Genomic DNA, 25,155 nt, shown 5'->3' on the forward strand with positions numbered 1-25,155 from the left:
AGATGGCCGAACTATCGCATGCACTTTAACTTACCTGGCAGCAAATATTGTCCTATGATCAGAGGTCGAGCCCACATTTCTTTTTCCTCTGCCAAAGAAGTATAATCCCGAACAAAGGAGAGAGATGAGGACACAGGAGAAGCAGTTTTTAAGAAAGGAAGAAGAGAGATCACAAAAATATGAGCTACGTGAAGGGCAGAGACAGTCGTGACAGTGAGAAACGGTCTGAGAAAGATCTCAAGAGTGACCTGCCCAGGCCGGGGTGGGGTGGTAAAAACAGAACTTCAGAGAGGGATACACACAACACCAATGCCTGGTAAGAGAGAGGAGCCAGGAGGCAAAGTGGAAGGCTGTGAGGCTACCGTTTTGCCAAATTATTTCCCATCTCTTCTCCTGGCACCATTTCTTGATTAGAGTTATAAATAGCAGAGAGATGGGAAAAAAATGTCCCAGAGTGGGGGAAGGGAAAGGAAGCCGGGTAGGCCTTGGGTCCCTGTGGAGAACTCTTCTTGTTTTTGAGACAGGGTCTTTCTTGCTTATGGAGATCTTTCTGCCACCCAGCTCCTGCCTGAACCAGTCCAAAACTCTGTACCCCCTTCTGGCTTATTTATTTATTGAGACACCATCTCCCTTGGTAGCCCTGGCTATGTAGACCAGGCCGGCTTCTCTTCTTCTGTCTCTCCAGTGCCGAGGTTGCAGGTGTTCCCCCTCTTTTGTTTTGAGACAGGGTGTCACTCTGTAGCTCAGACTGGCTTGGAACTCTCCGTGTAGACCAGGCTGGCCTTGAAGAGACAGCGACCTGCCTGCCTCTCCCTGCGGAGTGCTGGGATTCATAGGCATGCCCCGCCCCGCCCAGTTTGCCATGTGGGAAATGCCCTGGAAAGATCTATTAGCAGGACACTCCTTTTCTATGCCTTCGTCTCATGGTCCAGTGTCTCTCATCTTTGCCCCCTTTGACCCCCTCTTCCCTCGCCACAGCTGAATTTGCGTGTCTTATTTTACTCTTTTTTTTTTCTTCCTTCACTGCAGACGTTGAGCTCACGCTTGGTCTTCCTCTTGCTCTCCGTTCCTTTTTTCTCTCCATCTGCTCCAGTCTCCACACCTGCTGAATGTTTTCCCTGTACGCTTCTCTCTGGTCCCTAGAATGCTGACATTGTGACTAGCTATTTGTGGGCTCTGTGGCGTGGGAAGCGCTTTGATTCCTACAGCCTAAGAGGTGCGGCTGCGCTACCTTGGGGAGGCGGAATCAGTAAAGGACCACTCCGGGTCGAGGCCCAGGTCCTCCGTTTTTAATCATCGCATCTGTCTTCTCAGGTAGTCCTTCAGCCTCACCCTAGTTCTCCGTGACCCTTCTTTCTCTTTTTAGCCTTCTCTCTTCCTACTGTACTTCTCTCGGCATTCCTGAGCTCAGCCTCCACTTTTTTGGGGGGAGGGTGGGGGAAGGGAGGAGTGCACCGTGCAAGGCTGGGGAGGCAGGGCCCTAGGCAGGGAGTGCGGCGGGTGCAAGACCAGTTTGCACCCGGAGCTGAGGGTCTGGGCATCCCAGGCTGTGCGCGGGTGTCTGGGTCTGCGCAGCGGGAGGCAGGGGGCGGGGCCTGGGCGGGGCCTGGGCGGCATCCTGGAGAGGAGGCAGAGCCGGAGCGCACGCGGGCGCTCCCTCTGCAGTAGCTGTACTTAGCTGGTCCTAGGGCAGCGGAGAGGAGGGCTCAAGAGGGGTGCCGAGGTGAAAGATTGGAAGACTTCTGAAGGATCAACTAGATTTCGGAAACCAGAAACACTCCTGGGGAGAACTGGGGGCTCTAGGCGCGCGACGATTTCCTCGCACCAGCACGGAGCGCTCGCAGGGTTGGTTCCATGGGCAGGATTCCGAGCGGCGATTCCCTCCGGCCCCCTGGGATTTGCTACCTTCTTAGCTTCTTGTTCGCTGGACTGCTCTTACCACGGGCTGTCGCCTTCAATCTGGATGTGATGGGCGCCCTGCGCAAGGAAGGCGAACCTGGCAGCCTCTTCGGCTTCTCGGTAGCCCTGCACCAACAATTACAGCCCCGACCCCAGAGCTGGTGAGTCACCGTACCCGCCCAGAGTCCCCAGGCTCAAGCCTGGGGCTACCCTCCTCCCAACTCCCCACCTACCCATCTCTCAGTCTTTCAACAGTACTTTAACCTGAAGCCTTGCCTGGTCTTGTCTAGATCCCCAGCTCCAGAATCTTGCCTTGGGGATGAGTTGGAGAGCAACGCTCTTCTCAGAGACCCACTTCCCTCTGCCTTTCCCTTCAATTTGCATCCTTGCTCCAGCCCTGCATCTCTGGCTCCTCTTCATCCTCAGAGGGGCGAACTGCTCCAGGAAGGGAGGCTGGGCATTCTGTCTCTGCATAGGGTGGAAGGATTGGGCAAGGGCAGAGAGGATGAGGGTACCGTGGGCGGGAAAGAGGAGAGAAAGCAAATAGATACTGCCAGAGCATCACCATGAGATGGAACGAGGACTGCAGGGCCCTGGGAGGCCAGGGGTGACACAGCTCTACACGGCAGGGAGACTAGAGGAAGACCCGAAAGGGCCTGGCACTCTGCAGCGATGGCTGGTCACACACAGTGGCAGAAAAATAGAGACTCTGAGTAGCAGCAAGAGATGGTGGCGGCTGTCACCACTACTGCCACAAACACCAGCAGCAGCAGCAGCAGCAGCAGCAGCAGCAGCAGCTAAGATCCAGTAAAGACGCCAAACTGCTCCCTTTCCTCCTCAGGGACTCTCCAACTCCAGAGACCTCAATCGCAGGGAAAGACAAGGAGGAGTGAGATGTAGAAGGCCGTTGTCATCTTTTTCAGGTCCCGTGGCAGACAGACACATTTACAGCTCATTGTGTTTCCGTACCCCTGGTTCTTACCACACAGGAAAGTAGGCAAGAACAGGAAGAAAGCTTCCCACCCCCTCACGCCAAAGGGCATTTTTTTCCCTCCCCTGCGATAGCCAATGCATAAGCCACATTTAAGTATCCATTACTGGGATCGATGCTGTCCCCAGGGACTGTCTTCTCCCCCTTACTGTTGGTCTGGGGGCAGGAGGCATGGACAACAGTTCATTTCTCCTCACCCACTGGAGGTGGGGGTAGCCTTCATCTTCCTCCTTCCATTATTCCTGTCATCTGGGAGAAGGGTGCACTCTCTAAACCTTTGGGAAAGATAGGAACCAATTGATGTCTCAAGCCAGCCGCAAGCTGGGTCTTCATCCGTCCCTCCTCCCTCCTTCCCCCATCTGTTAGAGTTCCAGGCCCGGAGGCCTTTTTAGGACATGCTGAACTCTCTCGAGTTATTTCCAGGCAAATTCTAGGTTATTTTTAATAGCTGGGTCTGTTGTCATTTTCCCCTTCTCTGAAGGTGGCCCCCGATTCTGTCTCTCAGAGCCAAGTTGGGGGCATTCCCAGAGGGGCCTGACGGTCTGGCTCCAATTTGCTCCAGCAGGGGGCATTCTGCTGACTGGGGGCATGGATAAGCTGCTGCCTTGCCCAGTCCCTCCGTAGCCCCGGAGAGAAGACCTCCTTTGTGTTCAATCTAACCTAGAGATAAGACTCTGAAGTCTAACCTTACTTTGCTCCGATTTTGTCGCCTCATTTATCCCCATCAACTGTGAAACGAAGGCAAACAGCATCACACGGGGTTGTTTGGGGGAGGGGATTAAGAGTCCTTCATATATGTAAAGTATTTAGAATAGCACAAGACCTGTAGTGAGCACTGTGAAAGTGTTTGTCGTGCTGGAGCTCTCCTGTTGGGATTCAGAGAGCTTGAGAGCAACAGCATCACAGCATCCTGGATCCAGAGGCTTGGCTGAAGGGGCCCCGGGCTGAGGGAGCCTGCCTGGCCATGCAGCTTTCCCAGAGGGTCAGGGAAGGGCTGGACTGGGGCTGGAGCTCTGGTAGGATACAGCAGTAGGCCCCCAGGCTCACTCTGTACCCAGCAGCCAGCACCACCCCAAACCCCACCTCTTGCAGTAGCTGGGGCTATGACTACTGTTCCGTCTGAAGGCCTGGGGCTGTTGGGCTCTTGGGATGAAGCCAGGAAGGAGAGTGTGGCTGGAGCAGAGGTGAAGGGGTGCTCTTCTTCTAGGAGGAGCTGGCTGGGTTCTTCCTTCCAGGAGTAGGATTGGGCTCTTAGCTTCTCTCCGCGTGAGCCTCTTCCCTCCTTCCTGCCCTTGACCTCCCGGGGAGATGTGAACACTGAACACTCACACTTCTACTTCTTGGGCTGTGCAGCTGCACACTGAGCAGGGGAGGCACTGGGTGTCTCTGTGAGCCCAGTAAACGAGTCCTGGCACTTCCTATGGGGCAAGCACAAAGACATTAAACAACCCCGGTGCAGCAGACGACACCCTCAGTGTTTGCGGGTTGAGGCATTTCGGACTTGTGCGAAAGCCAGAGTTTGTTGTCACAGGGCACCACCACCTAGATTCCCTAGGGTGTCATTTTTCGCTCCCCTTCCTCTTCTGGAGTGCTTTCAGCCTTCTGAAAACAGGCCAGGCAACAGAGTGGACTGACCAAGTAATTAGGCAGATGTGGATCTAAATGTGGGCAGGCTGCTTGAGGCATTTGAATGAGTTTGCTCATCTGGAAGATAAGGATCCTTATCTTACAGGACTGTGAGATCAAGTGGGATAATGCGTGTGGCTCGTCTCTTAGGAATCCAAGTGGAGAGTGGTAAAGGTTAATTCCGGCAACCTCTGTGTCCAGCCTGGGGCCTGGCCTATCGTAGGTGCTATGTCGTCTTACCAATCAGTGCCTGACCCAGGGCTTGGTGTATAATGGGGTATCAGTAAACAGTGGTGAGATGAATGATGAATATATGTCCTCTTTCTTCCTGTGTCCTCCATTTTAAAAGTTTTTTGTATATATATATGTTATATTTACATATATATGCGTATTTTGCCTGTGTGTATGTATGTGCACCGCTTGCAATGCCTGGTGCATGCCGAAGGCCAGAAGAAGATGTTAGATCCCCTGGAGCTGGAGTTAAGTATGGTTGTGAGCTGCCTTGTGGGTGCCGAGAACAAAACTCAGATCCTCTGCCAGAGCAACAAGTGCCCCTGACTGTTAAGCTATCCTTCCAATCCCTCATCCCACCTCTTGAAAGATTTATTTTTAATTTTTTTTATTTATGTGTTTGTGCGTGTTCCCTGTGCCCACGTAAATTTATGTGCACCCACATGAGTATGGATGCCCATAGAGGTCATTAGATCCTCTGGAATGGGAATTACAGACAGTCATGAACCACCTGGTGTGGGTGTTGGGAATGGAACCCAGGTTCTCTGCAAGAGCAGCCAGTAATCTTGACTGCTGAGCCATCTTTCCAGCTGCGTGCTCCCCCGGCCCTGCTTGACACCCGCTCAGATATGTCATGGCAGCTGCTGAGAGGCAGGAGTTGTGGGAACCTTTCCCCGCATCCTAAGGGTTTGGCTCAGTGCCCCACAGATGCCTGTCTGTAATACTGCCCGACAGTTGTGGGATTTACCCCCAGGATGGGACATGGAAGAGTGTGGGAACGAGGACTTGGGACTTGTCCTGCTGCCTACCACTCTGGAGCCTTTCCTGAAGAGAGACGGTCTCTCGGTTGCCATCTGGGTATCAGTTACTTCATCTCACGTCCCAGTCACTCCTGGCTTCGGGGGGTTCAGTCCTGGGGGACCCAGACAGCCTTCATTCCCAGCACAGTCCCCCCCTGGGGAAGACGCTTTGGCTGTAATCATGGAAAATTGTTCTGCCAAGAAAGTTGTAACTCAGAAAAAGGCTGAAGGGGTGGGTAGTAAGAGAGAGAAGACTGGGTAGGGGTGGAGGGAGAGGAGAAGAGAAGGCTGTGGAGGTGGGAGGCAAAGGTGGAGCAGGGTAGGGAGTGGGGACATGGGGAGGAAAAGGGGTGGGGTTAGAGGCTACGGGAAACCTTTTCCTACTTCCACACCAGTGGGCATGACTGAGTTTCGGGCTTGCAGAGCTCCCAGTGGGTAGGGTCTCTGCTGGTGTAGGGAAGCAGGCCCATGTCTAGCCTCTCGCCTGGCCTCTGAAGTTGTCCCTGAGCTACTGTGGTGCTTAGTCTGTGTGCCTGTTGCTCTTGCTCCAGGCATTCTTGCCATCTCTGGCGGGGTTTCAACTGGACTAGGGTTAGGGAGGAGGGCAGAGTCTGAGGCTGGGGCCAAGCAGGGGGTGGGGAAGCTTGTCGGGAACAGGTGCTGTGGACAGGCGGTTCTCTTAGGCTGGCAACCCTGGCAGGCTGCTCTGACTGGCATGTGTATTTACATGTGTATATCCACTCTTTCTGTTGGTCTTTTATGTAGAGAGTAAGGACATACGTGGCATGGTCTTTTAACACATCCTTGCCAGGATTTGAGAAAAATGACTTTTTTTTTTGGTTTTTCAAGACAGGGTTTCTCTGTGTATCTCTGGCTGTCCTGGATCTCGCTCTGTAGCCCAGGCTGGCCTTGAACTCACAGAGATCTGCCTGCCTCCCGAGTGCTGGGACTAAAGGCGTGCGCCACCACCGCCTGGCTCGAAAAATGACATTTATTTATTTATTTCTCTTTAGTACTTGAACACTCTGCTTGGCACTGAGGAGTTGGGTCCAGGGAAGCTCTGGGGTGGTTGGAGCACTCCGGCCTCTGAATCTAGCCCTTGTCCCACCCTACAGGCTGCTGGTGGGTGCTCCCCAGGCCCTGGCTCTTCCCGGGCAGCAAGCAAACCGCACTGGAGGCCTCTTTGCTTGTCCCCTGAGCCTAGAGGAGACAGACTGCTACAGAGTGGACATCGACCAGGGAGGTGTGGCCTTGGGAGGTGGAGTGGGGGGGGCGGCCTGTGAAGAGGGGAGGGCAGGACTTGGTCTCCTGTTCCCTCCCCGATACCCAGTGTCTCGCTTCAGCTAATGTGCACAAGGAAAGCAAGGAGAACCAGTGGCTGGGAGTCAGTGTTCGGAGCCAGGGGCCCGGGGGCAAGATTGTCGTGAGTACTACTTCCTGTGACAGCGCAGAGGTTACGGTGATGTGTGTACATTGTGTGCGCACAGGTGTGATGTGTGTACATTGTGTGCACACAGGTGTGATGTGTGTACATTGTGTGCACACAGGTGCACCTACAGAATACAAACTGGGCACATGGAATGATTCCTAGAGCCATTGGGTGATACACAAAAGTATAAGAGACAGCCCCCTTCCTTATCGTATATAACATGTTATAAAACATCCATCCGTCTATCCATCCGTGCATCTGTCAGATTCTTCCTGTGAATTTTTCCTTAGTTTCAGGCATCACGCTAGTTTCTGAGATTGGACGTGTGAAGATAGCAGAGGCCTCGGCGCTGTCAAATAGCTATGAAAATCTTGATTTGTTTTTTAGATACAGTCTCACTATGTAGCCCCGGCTGGCCTGGGACTCAAAGAAATCCTCCTGCCTCTGCTTCCTGAGTGCTGTGATCTAAGTCCTGTGGCACCATGCCTTTTAGTTATGACAATTCTCTTCTTTTTCTGTGTCTCTCACTCACGTACACAGAAACACAATTATCAATAGAAGTCACCCTGACGTGGACTATAACCAATGTTAACTAAGTGGTCTGGTTTCTAGTCCGTAAGTCCAAAGGAAGAGTAGAGAGAAAGGACTGCTGAAACACGGTGTGCTGAGTCATGCTTTTGAGAATACCCAGAGAACAGATATTAGGGTGTGCTCTTTTTGGAGGTGATGTCACTTAGGAGGTCTAGGGACAGGGACTGGGAAGAGGGCTCAGTAGAGTGCATGGGCGTCTGAGCTGGATTCCGAGAATCAACATTAAAGAAGCAACGTTTGGAGGTTGTGCTTATAACCCCTGCATCAGGGAGGCAGAGACAGGAGGATCCCCTGGGCTGACTGGCCAGCCAATCTAGGCCAGTTGGAAGGGCCCTGGTCCTGGAGAGAGACTGTCTCAAAAAACAAAGTGATCAGCTCCTGAAGAATGATACCCAAGGTTGTCCCCTAATCTTCACGTGCACTAATACTGCATGCTTGTTCAACTGCACATATCTGCATGAACACACACACACACACCAACAGCATGTTTCAAGGTTGTCACATGATCAGGGATGACATGTTCTATGTGCTGTTACCTACATGTCTGAGTATCCAGGTAGAATGTAGGACAAAACCATCTTTCTTCAAGTGGCTAAGATGGGGTACTGGATAAGTACCTCACAATGGCTGGGTGTATGCATGTGCACGGTGTGTGCATGTGTGTGTGTGTGTGTGTGTGTGTGTGTGTGTGTGTATGCGTGTCTGCCAAAAATCTACATACATTTGAGCAGCATGTCGGTCCCTGGTAAACACAGGGGAATGACCTGACCTCCCATTCTCTCACAGACCTGTGCGCACCGATATGAGTCTCGACAGAGGGTGGACCAGATCCTGGAGACTCGGGATGTGATTGGCCGCTGCTTTGTGTTAAGCCAGGACCTGGCCATCCGTGATGAGTTGGATGGCGGGGAGTGGAAGTTCTGTGAGGGGCGCCCCCAGGGCCATGAACAGTTTGGGTTCTGCCAGCAGGGCACGGCTGCCACCTTCTCCCCCGACAGACACTACCTCGTCTTTGGGGCTCCAGGAACCTATAACTGGAAGGGTGAGTCATTCACTGGGGAGGGTGGAGGAGGAGACCAAAACCTCCTCTTACCTCAGAGATGGGATTGCCAGCAGCACATGGCCAAGCATGACCACGAGTTCACTGGCGTATTGAACTGGGACACTGCCATGCCTTCCACTCCCATCTTGCTGGCACATAAATGAATGGGGGTCCCTCCTCTCCATCGCATGGCCGTGTGTTTATCTACATGTTGGCTTGAGCTCCCACATGCACGGCTGGGCCAGGGCCTGCATGCTCCAACACAGCAGCAGCCCACACCTCATCACTGCCATTCCCATCTCTGCACGCTGCCACTGGCTGAACTGACACTCGGTGAGTGTGATGCCGTGTCTGGGGGCACCCTAGAAGCTTGGGCTAGGGAGGTAGATGGTGGAGGCGGGGCCGAGGAGGAGGGGAGGGGCTTCCCGTGTGTGTCTGTCCCACCGAGCAGTCTGGTCTAAGGGGTGCGCCTCTCTCCTGCCTGGAGCACTAACAGGACTGTCCTTGCAGGCACAGCCAGGGTGGAGCTCTGTGCGCAGGGCTCGTCGGACCCGGCAGACCTGGATGACGGGCCCTACGAGGCTGGGGGCGAGAAGGAGCAAGACCCCCGCCTCATTCCGGTCCCTGCCAACAGCTACTTTGGTAGGGACCCCTCCCTGGTCCAGAACCACTCTAACTCTGATCCTTTCTCTTTTCCTCTCTCTCCACGCTCCCATCCTTCTGTCTCCGGCTTCTTGGTTTCGCTCACTTTCTTCCTCTCCTTCCCTTTTTACCTTCTTCTGGCCTTTCTCTCCGTCTCTCTCTCCCTACTCTGCGTTCCCTTCTCTTGCTGGCTTTTCCCTGGTGTCTGTCTCTCTCCGACCTGCCCCCCCCACAGGGTTGCTTTTTGTGACCAACATTGATAGCTCAGACCCTGACCAGCTGGTGTATAAAACTTTGGACCCTGCTGACCGGCTCACAGGACCAGCCGGAGACTTGACCTTGAATAGCTATTTAGGTTTGTAAGATCCTGCGTCCTGGGCCCTGGGGTGTGGCCCTGGCCTTCCCGCTTCTCTCCCAGGGAGTGTCCTTTCCTTCTCTGCTCTCCCCCAACACATATGCCCAGGGAAATACATGTTGGGCCCAAACTGCAGGGGAGAATTAGGTACATTGACAGGCCTGAGGACTGTGAGCCACGGGCCTTCATGGAGGAAGACCCAGGTGGAGTGAGAGGGCCAGGGTTAACCCTGCTTGGAAGGACAGTCTTGACCTCTAGGGAACTTCCTCTGGGGGTGGATGATGGGCTGCTGTTGGAGGAAGCTCTAGCCTTGTGGGTGAGGCCCTCGTAGTTGTTTATATTCTCTTCTGCATATGAACAAGGATGAAATGTGGCCCAGGAAACATTTGGGTGAGGCAAGCTCTTCCTTGTGCCCTTGTCTTCCTCCCATATGTGTAAAGACTTTCTCCCCTGGCAGGGTAGGAAGAGGGGGGTAAAGAAGGTGCATTGGATGTCAATGGGCCTCCGGGGTGTGGAAATGGGAGGAACATCCCTCCTCTCCAGTTCCCCAGGTTGGGCATGAATGGTGGTAGTTCTGGCCCAACCTCCGTTGCTGTGCCCAGCCCCTCTTACCAAGTCTGTGTCACATCCTGTGTGTCTGACCAGGAGGGCTATAAGGATTTCTAGGCCCTGGTGGGGGAGGAGGAATAGTCCCGACATAGCCGTGGTGACTGGGGAGCAACTCTTCCTTGTGGCTCCAGGGGAATTACCTGGCTTCTGACCCTTGGAAAATCACTCATAGTAAGTGATCTCCTCACCCAGGTTTCTCCATCGACTCTGGGAAGGGTCTCTTGCGTGCAGAAGAGCTGAGTTTTGTGGCAGGGGCCCCTCGTGCCAACCACAAGGGGGCCGTGGTCATTCTGCGCAAGGATAGCGCCAGTCGCCTGGTACCTGAGGTTGTGTTGTCTGGGGAGCGCTTGACCTCCGGCTTTGGCTACTCGCTGGCTGTGGCTGATCTCAACAATGACGGGTGAGAGGAAACAAGAGGAGTGTGCCCCTGGGTCCAGGAGTGGCTTCTGCACTTTGTCCCGACTCCCTTGGTCTAGAGGGCCCCATACTGTCTCCCTCTTCCACAGCTGGCCAGACCTGATTGTGGGTGCCCCTTACTTCTTTGAGCGCCAAGAAGAGCTGGGAGGTGCTGTGTATGTGTACATGAACCAGGGTGGCCACTGGGCAGATGTTCCCCCTCTCCGGATCTGTGGCTCCCCTGACTCCATGTTTGGAATCAGCTTGGCTGTCTTGGGGGACCTCAACCAAGATGGCTTCCCAGGTGTGACTGGGATTGGGAAAGCTCAGTGTGGGGAGGGGTGGAGTGGAATCGGGAGCAGGGGATTTTATAACTCAGCCAAGCTGAGCTAATGATATCTGGAGGGAGTGGCCAAGAGGATTGAAAATGATGTGTGCAGCTCCTCAACTGGAAACGTATCCTGTAGGACTGAACAAGGGAAACTGGGTATGGACCTTGTCCATCATCCTCCATAGCCCCATGATGCTTCTTCTCATGCCCCCCAGATATTGCCGTGGGAGCTCCCTTTGATGGAGATGGGAAAGTCTTTATCTACCACGGAAGCAGCCTGGGGGTGGTTGTCAAACCTTCACAGGTGAGGGGAGTCGTTGATGTGAGGGGATGGTCCTGGGGGGAGTAAGGGCTGCTGAGGGCAGGGGAGGGAGGATTGGGAGAAGTGGGGTTCAAGGAGGCTGACCATTTGGTCTCCAGGTGCTGGAGGGCGAGGCCGTGGGCATCAAGAGCTTTGGTTACTCCCTGTCTGGTGGCCTGGATGTGGACGGAAACGACTACCCAGACCTGCTCGTGGGCTCGCTGGCTGATACTGCTGCGCTGTTCAGGTGGGCCTCCAGGCTGTCAGGACCCTCCTGTAGCTCTGACTTCATCCCAGTCTCACTAGGAACATACGGACTATGCCCAACCTCACACCCTCTCCTTTCCTACCCAATGAACTCTCCATGCCCAGGGCCAGACCCGTTCTTCACGTCTCCCAAGAGATCGTCATTGCTCCAAGAGCCATCGACCTGGAGCAGCCCAACTGTGCTGGTGGACGCTTGGTCTGGTGAGGAGAGACGAGACGGGAGAGCGGAGAGGACGCCGCACTCGCTTCCTCTGCCTCTCTTCCTTAGTTTGGGTCTGGGCTGGTTTGGGGTCTTGCTTGCTCAAGAACCTCCATTTCCCCTGCAGCGTGGACATAAGGATCTGTTTCAGCTACACTGCTGAGCCCAGAAGCTACAACCCTACTGTGGGTGAGTCCTCACCCACTGCTCTCTCTGATGGCTTCCAGGGTGGAGAGGAGGACACCCCGGGAATAGGGTCCTCAGCTCACTGACTTCACTCTTCTCCCTCCATGCCACAGCCCTGGATTACATGTTAGATGGGGACACAGACCGGAGGCTCCGGGGCCAGGTTCCACGGGTGACTTTCCTGAGTCGAGGCCCAGATGACCTCAAGCATCAGTCCTCAGGCACTGTGGTGTTGAAGCACCAGCGTGACCGAGTCTGTGGAGACACCATGTTCCAGCTGCAAGTGAGCACTGCCTTCTGGTCTCTAAGTGACACCATTATTACATGTCTTTTCTTTGCCTCTTCTCTGCCGCACTCACACCTTGTTGTAAGCCCTCCAAGGGGCTAGAAAGATGCTCAGCAGATAAGAGATTGTCCTGCTCTTGCAGGTGACCCATGTTTGGGTCCCAGTACCCACCTTGGGTGGCCAGGAGTGCCCTGCAACTCCAGCTCCAGGAGACCTGACACCCTTCTGGCTTCTTTGGATACCTGCGTTTATGTGTTTATACCCCCACACAGATACACACATGCATATACACAATTAAAGATTTATCTATTTATTTATTATGTATACAGTATGCCTGTGTGTCAGAAGAGGGCACCAGATCTCACTATTGATGGTTGTGAGCCACCATGTGGTTGCTGGGAATTGAACTCAGGACCTCTGGAAGAGCAGCCAGTGCTCTTAACCTCTGAGCCGTCTCTCCAGCCCCAACAATTAAAAGAATAAAAAAAAAAAATCTTTGAACTTGACAGCATATATACTAAAATTGGAATGACAAAGAAAGCTAGCATGACTTCTGTCTGAGGATGACACATAAATTTGTGAAGAATTCCATATATTTTTTAAAAAATCTAGGCATTCAGCAGTGCCCCCTTTGAGTTCCTTTCTACCTAATTTTGCCTCTCTGCCTGATTTTCTTTTTTTTTTTTTTTTTTTTTTTTTAGGTTTTTCGAGACAGGGTTTCTCTGTGTAGTTTTGCGCCTTTCCTGGAACTCACTTTGGAGACCAGGCTGGCCTCGAACTCACAGAGATCCGCCTGGCTCTGCCTCCCGAGTGCTGGGATTAAAGGCGTGCGCCACCACCGCCCGGCTGTTTTTTTTTTTTTTTTTAAATCGAGATGGAGTGTCTGTATGTAGCCCAGGCTGGCCTAGAACTTTTTATATAGGCCACTCTTTGCTGCTTTCACACATCTGTGAAGTCTGGCACTTTACAGGGATGGGTGTCCGGTCCTCACGCTAAGGGAAAGCTCCTTCCTGCCATGGTCTCTCTTCTCATCCTCACGACTTTTCCCACTTGTGTCTCTGTCTCCCTCAATTCCTTTCCGAGGTTGAGGAGAGTCTTCAGCGTACCGGTGGGGGCCTCGGTCAGGGCTGGGGCTTGGGGTTGTTCCAGTGAGGAACAATCTTTCCCTTCCAGGAAAATGTCAAAGACAAACTTCGGGCCATTGTGGTGACCCTGCTGTATAGTCTCCAAACCCCTCGGTTACGGCGGCAAGCTCCCGGCCAGGGGCTCCCCCGTGTGGCTCCCATCCTCAATGCTCACCAGCCCAGCACCCAGAGGACAGAGGTGAGCATGGGTGGGGAGTGGAGCTGGGAGGGACAGTGGTCCTGGTGCCTACGCGGTGGCACCCACACATGGAGCCCCGGTACAACCCTATGTATGTACGTGATACAATACCTCAAAGGTAAAATGACTCAATGGCCATGTGCCCCCTCCTAGTCTAAGAGGACAGTGTTCCTGCTCCCTCACTCCCTGTAGTTGCTCAGGGTCCTGGGATAATCAAGGCCCCGTCATCTGCCGAGATGGACAAATCACCTTTCTCCCATTCAGCTGGAAGGGGCAGCATGGGCTCATTGCGTGATTCTCTCTCGGCAGCCCAGTGGTGGTAGCCTTCACTGTTTTTCACCGCCTCTGTGTGGAATCTAGCGTGTACAGTCTGGACTGGGAAATGTGGTCTGCCTATGGACCAGCCTGGAGTTGTTTACTCTCATGTGTCTCTAAGGCACCATATGCCTCGGTGACACATTTGACCTCCACCTCAGACACGATCTTCTCCTGAACACTCCTCAGATCCACTTCCTGAAGCAAGGCTGTGGCGAAGATAAGATCTGTCAAAGCAACCTGCAGCTGGTGCAGGCCCGATTCTGTTCCCGGACCAGCGACACCGAGTTCCAGCCTCTGCCCATGTGAGAAGGGTAGAGAGCACGTGTATGTGTGTGTGTGTGTCGGGAGAGGGCCAGGCCTCAGCAAATGCAGGAAGCCTCTTTAGAGGGGTGAGACAAGGGCTCTGATTCAGAAGACCAAGATGAGGGCCGGGGATGGGACCACAGGGTCCTGGCCAGAGAACAGTGTTCCTAGTCTGTATAATACCATGTGTTTTATGGACACATCATCACAACGTTCACCCCTCTGTGAGGCAGGGATGATTGGCTCCATGTTGTGGATGGAGAGCAGAGGCCCAGAGAGGTCACTGTTCGTACAGAAAGTGGTGGAGTTAGCATAAGAATGGAGGTCTCCTGACTCATTGGTGCATTGAAAGAGCTGGCTTGGTTTGTCTTGCATATGGTTTCGGGGGCCTGGGGTGGGAGGAGAGGCAGTCTGCACTTGAATGGGGGCTGGAAGCAGGGAGTTGGTGGGAGGCTCAGGTCCTACAGTGAGTTGGGTCCCATCCTTCAGGGACGTGGATGGAACAAGGGCCCTGTTTGCACTGAGTGGACAGCCATTCATCGGCCTGGAGCTGACGGTCACCAATCTGCCCTCGGATCCGGCCCAGCCTCAGGCAGATGGCGATGACGCCCACGAAGCCCAGCTCCTGGTCACCCTACCAGCCTCGTTACATTACTCAGGTGTCCGGACCCTGGACACTGTGGTAAGAACCTGGGACAGGGCACAGTGGGTTCCTTTAATTTTTATTTCCTTTTTGTGACTTTTTTCAGTAGTTATTGGTCTCATTATGATATTTTCAGACCCATATGTCACTATGCTTAGCTCATCATAGTCACTCCCATACTCTTCCTCTGTGTCATAGTTAGGGTTTCTATTGCTGTGAAGAGAGACCATGACCACGGCAACTCTTATAAAGGAAAGCATTTAATTGGGGTTGCTTACAGTTCAAAGGTTTAGTCCATTATCATCATAGCAGGCAGACATGGTGGTGGATCTCACTCTGTAGACCAGGTTGGCCTTGAACTCACAGAGATCCACCTGCCTCTGCCTCCCTAGTGCTGGGATGTAGGGATCTCTAATCTGTCTGGCTGGAGTGTGCCACTGCCACCCGGCAAGCTTTCTTATATGAGAGAACGTGTGATGTTTGTCTTTCTGAGTCTGGCTTGTTTTGTTTTACATGGTGATCTTCAGGTTCACCCATTTTCCTGCATATGATATAGTCTTTTTTTTTTTTTTTTTTTTGTTTTTTTTGGTTTTTCGAGACAGGGTTTCTCTGTGCAGCTTTGGTACCTTTCCTGGAACTCACTCTGTAGCCCAGGTTGGCCTTGAACTCACAGAGATCCGCCTGCCTTTGCCTCCCAAGTGCTGGGATTAAAGGCATGTGCCACCACTGCCAGGCCATAGTTTTGTTCTTTATGACTGAGTAAAACTCCATTGTGTATTCACGTGAGATGAGACCTTGAGGGGTTCAGTAACCCAAACTGACCTATCCTTCCCTCCCTGATCCAGGAGAAGCCGCTCTGCCTGTCCAATGAGAACGCCTCTCATGTCGAGTGTGAGCTGGGGAACCCTATGAAGAGAGGTGCCCAGGTTGGCATATCTAGCTGTTTCTCTGTCTGAGTGGCTCATTCTTAAGACCCATCTCCCCTGACTCACCTGCCATTCCACACTCGGCAGGTCACTTTCTACCTCATCCTCAGCACCTCTGGAATCACTATTGAGACCACAGAGCTGGAGGTGGAGCTGCTGTTGGCCACGTAAGACCGGGGGCTGGTTAGGTTATGTAGAGAGGTTTCAAGTGCCTCGTGGAGGTTCCTGTGCCGACTGCCCACACGTTCCCTTGTTTGCATGCCAGGATCAGTGAGCAGAAGCTGCACCCGGTCTCTGTTCGAGCTCATGTCTTCATTGAGTTGCCGCTGTCCATTTCGGGGTAGGTGTTGCTTGCGTGGGTCCCTCTGCCACTCCCAGTCCGTGGCTTTGGTTCCACCTTACCATCTTGGCTCCATTTGGCTGGCTCCCAGGCCTCCTCAGCCCCTCCTCTCATCTCCCCACAACCAGGGTGGCCGCTCCCCAGCAACTCTTCTTCTCTGGCGAGGTGAAGGGCGAAAGTGCCATGCGATCAGAGAGGGATGTGGGCAGCAAGGTCAAGTACGAGGTCACGGTAAGCATCCTTCTGTGTGGCCTCAGAGAAGAGGCTGTTGAGACATGCCTCGAGGTATGGGCTCTTTTCTCACATGGCAGCATGGTGGTGGCCCTGGGGTTCCAGGCTTCTGCACTGGGCAGGCGTGACTCTAAGCATGTGTTGGTGCTGTGGTCTCAGGAGTCATCTGCACAGGCCATCTCTCCTGCAGGTCCTAGGGGCATTGAGAACTCAGAGGAATGAGTCTCCTGGGGCCTCAGCTGGAGTGGGATCTTGGACAGAGTCTATAGCTTTCCTTAATACTTTGCCCTGGCTTGTCCTAGATCCCCCCACACCTGTCCAGCTTGTCCTGGTTTGGTATGAGGCAAGAACAATGCCCAGTCTGGTCTAGATTGTGCGGCTTTGGTGATGCTGTGCTTCCCGAGGTCCCCCACATCAGCCTCGCCTCTCTCTGTGATGTAGGGTCCACGCAGAATCTGAGCTTCGTTTCTTTACGCTGCTTTGGGCCCATAGGTCTCCAATCAAGGCCAGTCACTCAACACTCTGGGTTCTGCCTTCCTCAACATCATGTGGCCCCACGAGATTGCCAATGGGAAGTGGCTGCTGTACCCCATGCGGGTGGAGCTGGAGGGCGGACAGGGGCCCGGGAAGAAAGGGATCTGCTCTCCAAGACCCAACATCCTCCGCCTGGTGAGGCTTATTAGGCAGGGTGGGCCTGGTGGAATATGGGAGGGATGTCATGCAGCAGGGGGAGTATGTGCGGGTGGTGGAGCGGAGATGCCATCTGAGGGTCATGGTGTCTGGAGGGCCTTTCACTGCTTGTTCCTCTTCCCCGTCCAGGATGTGGACAGCAGGGATAGGAGGCGGCGAGAGCTGGAACAGCCGGAGCCGCAGGAGCCTCCAGAGAAGCTGGAGCCCAGCACGTCCTGGTGGCCAGTGTCCTCTGCTGAGAGAAAGAGAAACATCACCCTGGTGAGGACAGCAGTATTGGTGAAATTATTAAGACCACTCCACATAGTTAAAAGGGAGGTTTATTTTGTGGGGTAACTTACAAGTGAAGGGATAGGTAACAGGGTCTGGGAAAGGTGTAGCGCAGTCCGGCGGTGTTCTCTGGAGAACTCTGCTGGGTCTACCTCCAGCGTCCAGGGTCCAGGAACCAAGAGAGCCGGTGCATCCGGATCTCGGGTCTTCAGGGTCCTCTCTCGGCTCCACCTTGTAGGCGTGACAGTCACCGAAGCCTCAATGGGGGTTGGAACTTCAGATCAAAGCTGGAATGGCTACCCACTACAGTAGGACCCAGCACAGCCACAGTGAGGGTTCATGTGTGGTGGAGGTGGCCACCACGGGTGCACAGAATGTCGGGGAGCCGGGCATCCTTGGAGGCCAGCCTGCCAGGGCATGTGGTGCTCCAGCACCAGGGACACATTGGCCTCAGTTTGCATCCCAGCTGGAGGGAGACAGTACCTGTGAGGAGGGAGGCAGCTCCTGACACCCCAGACCTGGCAACTCCCAGTGTCCACTCCAGGGACAGCGAGGTAGCCAACCATCGATCCTGCTCATTTATATAAAACATCGCATTTTATAAGGGCTGGGGTGGACTCAGCCTCTTACCTCCATCTTCTCAGTGCTGGGATTACAAGCATGTGCCGCCAGGCTCAGCTTCCTTTGTCCTCATGATTAAGAGTACAGCATGTACACAGGATTCGTTAGGCTAAATATCCCCTTTGAGCAGTTTTGCTTCCCGCTCTCCCACAGAGTTGTGGTATTTAGCTGGATGCTTGTTGCTCCTAGGGTGGTGCTGACAGTGAGCAGGTGGTACAGATGTCAGTTAGAGACATTGAGGGTGGAGCTAAGCCTAGGCATGGCAGCCTGATCAGTCCAGCCCCAGAGGTCTTGGCCAGTTGTTGCAATCGGTTGGTGAACTCTGTCACGCCTCGTCCTTTGTCTGGGCTGAAGCCTCCCCATACCCCTTTGATACCTAACCCAAGGCTAAAGAACATGGGACTAGCTGCTGTAGTGAGCATCTTGCCCCGCCTTCTCCACAGGATTGACAGCTCCGAGAGACTCCCCATTTAACAAGGACTTTTTTTTTTTGGTTTTTTGAGACAGGGTTTCTCTGTGTAGCTTTGCGCCTTTCCTGGAACTCGCTTTGGAGACCAGGCTGGCCTCGAACTCACAGAGATCCGCCTACCTCTGCCTCCTGAGTGCTGGGATTAAAGGCATGCGCCACCACCGCTGGCATAACAAGGACTTTGACATAGTTTCTTTCTTTATTTAGAAACAGAGTTTTTCTTTTTTTTTTCTATTTGGAGACAGGGTTTCTCTGGTTGGCCCAGAACTCTCTGTGTAGACCAGGCTGGCCTCGAATTTATAGAGACCCTCCTGTCTCTGCCTCCTGAGTGCTGGGACTAAAGGTGTGTGTCACCACGCCCAGCTTAGAAACGGTCTTGAACTCAAGGCGATCCTACCTCAGCCTTCACAGTGTTAGGATTACAAGCATGGGTCACGGTATCTAGTTATTTATTAACTGTGTTTATTTTTATTTCAGAACCAAGCAGCATGTTGTTCCATAAAGTACAGTGTGTTCCCTCTTTACTTAGCAGGGTTGGAGACTAAGCTAGGGCCTGTCTATGCCAGACAAGTGCTCTACAACTGAACTGGGACCCCGCTCCTCATTCTTTTGGGAGAGGGAGGGATGTCATACTCTGCAGCCCTGGTGTCCCTCCAGCTGGAATCCTTTTCTTTCATCTCAGGTGCTAGAATTATAGGCATATGCCCCTGTGCCTGCACCTATTTATTATTTACTTTTTTCTGGCTTTGTTTCTTTTAAAATGATTTTTATTGTTTTTTAAATTTTTACGTGTATGTGTTTTGCCAGCATATATGTACGTAAACCACACGTGTGCAGTGCCTTCTTTCAGAGTCCACATCGAGGTGATCATGTGACATTTTTCTATCTGTCCCTGGCTCATTTCATCTCATGTAATATCATATATATATATAAAATGTTTTTTTGAGATAGGGTTTCTCTGTGTAGCCCTGGCTGTCCTGGAACTCACTCTGTAGACCCCACTGGTCTTGAACTCAGAGATTTGCCTGCCTCTGCCTCCTCGGTGCTGGTATTAAAGGCATGTGCCACCACTGCCTGACTCTTAAATTCTTTTTTTTAAATATTTTTTTTAAAGATTTATTTATTATTATGTATAGTGTTCTGCCTGCATATATGCCCATACACCAGAAGAGGGCATCAGATCTCATTACAGATGGTTGTGAGCCACCATGTGGGTGCTGGGTATTGAACTCAGGACCTCTGGAAGAACAGCCAGTGCTCTTAACCTCTCAGCCATCTCTCCAGCCCTAGCTCTTGGATTCTTTATAAAATATTTTTAAAAGATTTATTTTATGTTTATGAGTGTTTTTACCTGCGCATATGTAGATGTACCACGTGTGTACCTGGTGCCTGTGGAGGTCAGAAGAAGACATTGGACTTCTTGGAATTGGAGTTATGGATGGTTATGAGCTGCTCTGTGGGTGCTGGGAACTGAACACAGGATCTCAACAAGAGCAGCAGGTGCTCTTAACTGCTAAGCCATCTCTCCAACCCCATCGTTTGATCATTTGGACTCTTTTATATAAAATAAGGCAGATAGCTTTTCAACAAATCGACTAAAGAGTTCTGAATTACTCAAAATTAGAAAAATAAAAGAATTACTCAAAAGTAAAAAAATAAAAGATTCCAAAAGGGGGCTTGGGAGATGGCTCAGTGAGTAAGGCCGCTTGCTGCCAAGCCTGGAGACTTGAGCTCCGTCCCTGGGACCCACGTGGTGGAAGGAGAGAGCCAACTCCTACAAGTCATTCTCTGACTTTCACATGTGTGTGGTAGCATGCACCCTCCCCACTCAGAAAATGCTTTTTTTTTTCCGCCCCTGAGACAGGGTTTCCGCTGTGTAGTTTTGATGCCTGTCCTGGATCTCGCTCTGTAGACAAGGCTGGCATTGAACTCACAGAGATCCACCTGCCTCTGCCTCCTGAGTGCTGGGATTCAAGGCGTGTGCCACCACCGCCTGACAAAAATTTTTTCTTTTTTTTTTTTAAAAACTCCAAACACTGTCAAACCATTCTTTTTTTTTAATTATTAATTTTTATTTACTTTACCTACCAACTACAATTTCCCCTCCCTTTTCTCCCATTCCACCCCCCCCACCTCCTTTCTATCCCCACCCCATCCACTCCTCAGAAAGGGGCAGGCCTCCAATGGGAGTCAACAAAGCATGGCACCTCAACAAAGTTGAGGCAGGACCAAGCTCCTCCCCCTGCATCAAGGCTGAGCGACGCATCCTACCATAGGGAATAGGTTCCAAAAAGCTAGCTCGTGCATCAGGGACAGATCCTGGTCCCACTGCCAGAGGCCCCATAAACAGACCAAGCTACACAACTGTCACCCACGTGCAGAGGGCCTAGGTCGGTCCCATGCAGGCTCCCTAGCTGTGGGTCTAGAGTCCGTGAGCTCCCGTGAGCTCCCATGAGCTCAGGTCAGCGGTCTCTGTGGGTCTCCGCCTTTGACCCCCCCTCCCCTTCTCAAGCCATTCTTATGTGTGTCAGTTGTGGCGAATGATGACTAAAGGTAACTTTAGGCAACTGGGCTGCAGTCAGGCTTGGAAGGAGGACAGTGTGGGTCTCCTGGCCCCAGTACCTCGTAGGCAGCCTCTCCCGCAGTGAGTTTGAGTTTAGAGTGAGAACATGGCTTTGCCAAATACGAATCTGTGCTCCACCACTGACTAGACTGGTTTCCTTTCCTCTTTTTTCTTTTTCTTTTTGTCTTTTTTTCTTTCTTGTTTTCTTTCTGTCCTTCCTTCCTTCCTTCCTTCCTTCCTTCCTTCCTTCCTTCCTTCCTTCCTTCCTATGAGACAGAGTCTCACTACCTAGTCCAGGCTGTCCTGGAACTCACTTTGTAGACCAGGCTGGCCTTGAACTCACAGAGATCTACCTGCCTCTGCCTCCTGAGTGCTGGGATTAAAGGCGTGCACCACCACCATGTCTGGCACCACTGGATAGCTTTGCTAGCTCTGTGACCTGAAGGAGGCTGGTGGCCTTCCTTAAAACTCAGTTTCTTCTTTTGAAAGACATTGATGCCAGGCACAGTTGCCCACTCCAGAGCAGCCTTAGCACTTAGAGGTTAAGGTAGAAGGATAAGCTTCAGGCTCGTTTGGGCTACACAGGGAGACTCTGTCTCAAAAAGCAAGTACCTTGCAGGAGATTTGGAGCTTAACTAAGGTGGGTACTGGGTGCTTAATAAATTGAGACAATAAGTTGAGTAGATATCAACTCAGGAAGCCACTCTGCCTGTTGTAGAAGTGAAAGACCTCTCCCAATGTGTTCCAAAGCCACATAGTTCAGATTTGAGGTAGGTAGCTATTTTGGGCCAGAGGGTTAGCTTGGGAAGACTTCCTGGAGGAGAGGAGTTTGAAGTCAGATGAGGGGCATGGGAGAGATGGTAAACTCACGGGCCTGTTGGCTCAGGGTCCTGCCTACCCTTCTCCCTAGGACTGCGCCCAGGGCACGGCTAATTGTGTGGTGTTCAGCTGCCCACTCTACAGCTTTGATCGCGCGGCAGTGCTACATGTCTGGGGTCGCCTCTGGAACAGCACCTTTCTGGAGGTGAGGGCACCACGGAGGTTCCAGGCTGAGTGTCTTCGGCGAAAATCCCCTCGGTGCTTACTCTTCCCCGTCCAAATGCAGCGCTCTCCAAAGCCAAGCCAGGCGGAAGCACCCTCTCTGCACTGGCACTATTCCATCTGTAATCTCAATGGCTGGAGAGGGTTGAGGGGAACACGGGCATTTAGACGTCTCCTTCTCCATCCCTTAGGAGTACATGGCCGTGAAGTCCCTGGAAGTGATCGTCCGTGCCAACATCACAGTGAAGTCCTCTATCAAGAACTTGTTGCTCAGAGATGCATCCACAATGGTGAGCTGCCCGTGGGTGGGCGCAGGTGGGGGGCTCTTCCCCTTCCCACTCACTCCAGCTTTTGCCCTGTTCACTCCTCGTTTCTCAGATCCCAGTGATGGTGTACTTGGACCCTATGGCTGTGGTGGCAGAAGGAGTCCCCTGGTGGGTCATCCTCCTGGCAGTACTGGCTGGGCTGCTGGTGCTGGCCCTGCTGGTGCTGCTGTTGTGGAAGGTGAGGCTTGGGGAGGGATGGAACCAGTGTGAACTGGAATTAGAGTAAGGTGGTTAGCCTCTCACCCACACATGCATTCATCTAGCAACTCTACCTTGAACACTTACCCTGCCCGCCCCAGGAACTCCATCTGCCCTGGATGTTTTCAGAGCGGATTCCAGTGTGGATCTTGTCCTCAAGGATTGTGTAGTCTAGTGGGAGTCGGAGAGCCTTGTAGTTAAGGACAAGAGGAAGGTGTTGAGTTGAGACGGTGGGAACTCAGAGGAAGGCAGGCTTTGGAGGATGATTCCCTGGAGCGGGGCCTTAGATGGGGAAGTGGTAGGATAGGGGTGTGGGTAGATGGGAGGAGTGGCATGTGAGACTTCCAGAATAACCAAGGTAGATAAAGCCACAGGAGTAGAAAGTGTGGTCCGATTTAACCAGAGTTGTGGCAGCAAAGGTTGGGAAGGAAACTGTGATCAAGGCCAGCAACGTGGAGCACTAGCTCCAGGGAACTGCTTGGAGCTGACTGGAGCTGCCACATACGGAACCGTTCTTGTTCTGGCAGAGCAGGGACAGAATCCTATTGACCCAACATAAACACACACATGCACATGTCGGTGCAGGGGATCTCATGTCCCACCAGGACCCATCCCTGAGCCACATGCCACATGTGGGGCTTGTGCAGAACAGAGCACATCCTTGGGGCTCTGTCGACTGCCCTGCCCACCGGCTGTGACAAGTGTGCGTGCATCATCGGTGTACCAGCTCTGGAGCGGCATCAGTGCTGTTGAGGAGAACTTGCCCAGTTGTCTTGGGGATGGTTAATGCCTTCAGGATTGGCCTCAGGACACCTGTCTCATCCACTACTCCCACAGAAGGGAGACAGGCAGATATAAAGGCCTCCTCCCTCCTCAGCCTTCCCATCCTCTGCCTCTGTCCCCTTCTCAACATCCCAGTGTGGCTTCTTCCGTCGAAACAGTCCAAGATCATCATTTCCAACCAATTATCACCGAGCCCATCTGGCCGTGCAGCCCTCGGCCATGGAAGTCGGGGGTCCAGGGACTGTGGGGGTAACTGTTGTGTGTGCATGTGTATATGCAAACATGCGCGTGTATCTGTGTGTGTGTGTGTGTGTGTGTGTGTGTGTCTAAGTACAGATCCAGCATTGGGAGGGGGGTCAGGAATGTGCAAGGTAAAGAGGGGAGTGTGCATAAGGGTAATGAGGGACCGAATATTTGAGGTAAGGAGTAATCAGAAGGGTGAGGCTGTAAGTGTGAGCATACATAGCCCAGCAGCATGCACAGGGAGTGAGTGGGCCAGGAGTGTGTCAGCATGTGGGCATGTGGGGTTCCATGCATGCCTTTTCTGTGGGAATGAGTGTGCAAAGATGATTGTGCAAGGAGATTCTGTGCCATCTGAGCATGCAGGAGTCTTGGCTGTTCTGAATTTCAGTATGCAAGGCCCAACATGACCTTGTTAGGTGAGGGGTTAGATTCATGGATGCAAGAGCCCTGGCCTAAGGGATGCTATTCAGTGTACATGCACACAGGTATATGTCTGCGAGGCTGGACGGTCATCATTCTGGGTATTCGAGAGGTCTGGGACACTGTTTTATCCCTTGGATCTTGTGTTCTGGGAGAAGCTTGGGTGGGAGAGAAAAGCTTGTGAAGTCCTGAGGTTCAGCTTCCAGCCTCTCCTCCAGGGACCAAGGGAGATCTCCTTGGTTTTACACTTTTGGTTTCCTTCTGGTCCTCTGGCTGTGAATGAGAACCTTGGACCCTGGTACTGATGGGTAGCAAGCCCGGGGGCTGCCCGCTGTGCTGGAATTTGGCCAGCTTACCTCACTTTTGTTTCAGCTGGCTCTTTCTAGCTCAGGCATGGCGAGGGGCTTCTAGGGGCCTCAGCCTAGCAGGCTTCTCATGGTCTGTCTTGGTGTCCTTACAGCTGGGATTCTTCAAGCGCGCAAAGCACCCCGAGGCCGCTGTGCCCCAGTACCACGCAGTGAAGATCCTCCGGGAAGACCGTCAGCAGTTCAAGGAGGAGAAGACGGGCACCATCCAGAGGAGTAACTGGGGCAACTCCCAGTGGGAGGGCTCTGATGCGCACCCCATCCTGGATGCCGATTGGCACCCTGATCTGGGTCCCGATGGAACTCCCGTGCCAGTCACTGCCTAGCTTCCCTTGCTCCAGGCCCGGCCTGCGGGTCCCTTTCACCCTTCCCCAAGATGGCTCCTGGGGATGGAGTAGGTTGGTGGCGTCACGTTGAGATTCAGCAAGCTCTACTTCCTCAGGGGCACAGACCTCTCCCACCATGAGAACCACCCCTCCGACTTCCCCTTAGAATGCTGTGAGACGAGGGGGCGTATCAGGGATGGGCTGCGGGGCACGGCTGGAAGGTGCAGGATGGGGAGTAGGGGTCCTGGTCTCCCTTTCTCACCCGCCCTGTGTAGCACGTCTCCCCAAAGTGCCTTAGACAGAGGGTCAGGGAGGAGATTGTGTCACTGTCTCAGGGGCTCTTCCCTCCATAGCCCGCCCTGTCCTCCGACCTTAGCTGTACCAGCCTAGTGGTTTTTGTCTATTTATTAAAAAGTATTTGACAGCCAGGCGGTGGTGGCGCACGCCTTTAATCCCAGCACTCGGGAGGCAGAGGCTGCTGGATCTCTGTGAGTTCGAGGCCAGCCTGGGCTACCAAGTGAGTTCCAGGAAAGGTGCAAAGCTACACTGAGAAACCCTGTCTCGAAAAACCAAAA

General features: G+C 52.9%; 1 protein-coding gene and 1 non-coding gene across 6 annotated transcripts; both read left to right on the plus strand.

The window, feature by feature from the left end:
- The first annotated feature begins 1,622 nt into the window (after positions 1 to 1,622).
- Positions 1,623 to 25,154, plus strand: Itga7 (integrin subunit alpha 7). 5 transcript variants are annotated; one of them, XM_052753723.1, is made up of 26 exons: positions 1,623 to 2,060; positions 6,663 to 6,790; positions 6,891 to 6,970; positions 8,354 to 8,609; positions 9,120 to 9,251; positions 9,487 to 9,606; positions 10,408 to 10,615; positions 10,722 to 10,915; positions 11,158 to 11,246; positions 11,363 to 11,490; positions 11,616 to 11,711; positions 11,837 to 11,898; positions 12,009 to 12,178; positions 13,355 to 13,504; positions 14,009 to 14,124; positions 14,615 to 14,807; positions 15,614 to 15,694; positions 15,782 to 15,861; positions 15,960 to 16,034; positions 16,163 to 16,265; positions 16,758 to 16,934; positions 17,085 to 17,216; positions 21,789 to 21,902; positions 22,111 to 22,209; positions 22,298 to 22,423; positions 24,350 to 25,154. In XM_052753723.1, the coding sequence occupies exons 1-26, from the start codon at positions 1,855 to 1,857 to the stop codon at positions 24,578 to 24,580; spliced, it is 3,546 nt and encodes a 1,181-aa protein (XP_052609683.1). In that variant the 5' UTR covers positions 1,623 to 1,854; the 3' UTR covers positions 24,581 to 25,154. The 5 variants fall into 5 exon arrangements, with proteins under 5 accessions (XP_052609683.1, XP_052609678.1, XP_052609679.1 ...); XM_052753718.1 differs by lacking the exon at positions 9,487 to 9,606; XM_052753719.1 differs by lacking the exon at positions 9,120 to 9,251 and having other exon boundaries at positions 1,624 to 2,060.
- LOC128120135 (U6 spliceosomal RNA) lies at positions 12,678 to 12,779 on the plus strand. The gene has a single exon (XR_008221782.1). It is a non-coding gene; the product is annotated as a U6 spliceosomal RNA (small nuclear RNA).
- Position 25,155: the final 1 nt, after the last annotated feature.

Source organism: Peromyscus californicus, unplaced genomic scaffold (assembly GCF_007827085.1).
Source record: "Peromyscus californicus insignis strain IS unplaced genomic scaffold, ASM782708v3 Scaffold_24__1_contigs__length_46423439, whole genome shotgun sequence".
NCBI classification, from domain to species: Eukaryota; Metazoa; Chordata; class Mammalia; order Rodentia; family Cricetidae; genus Peromyscus; species Peromyscus californicus.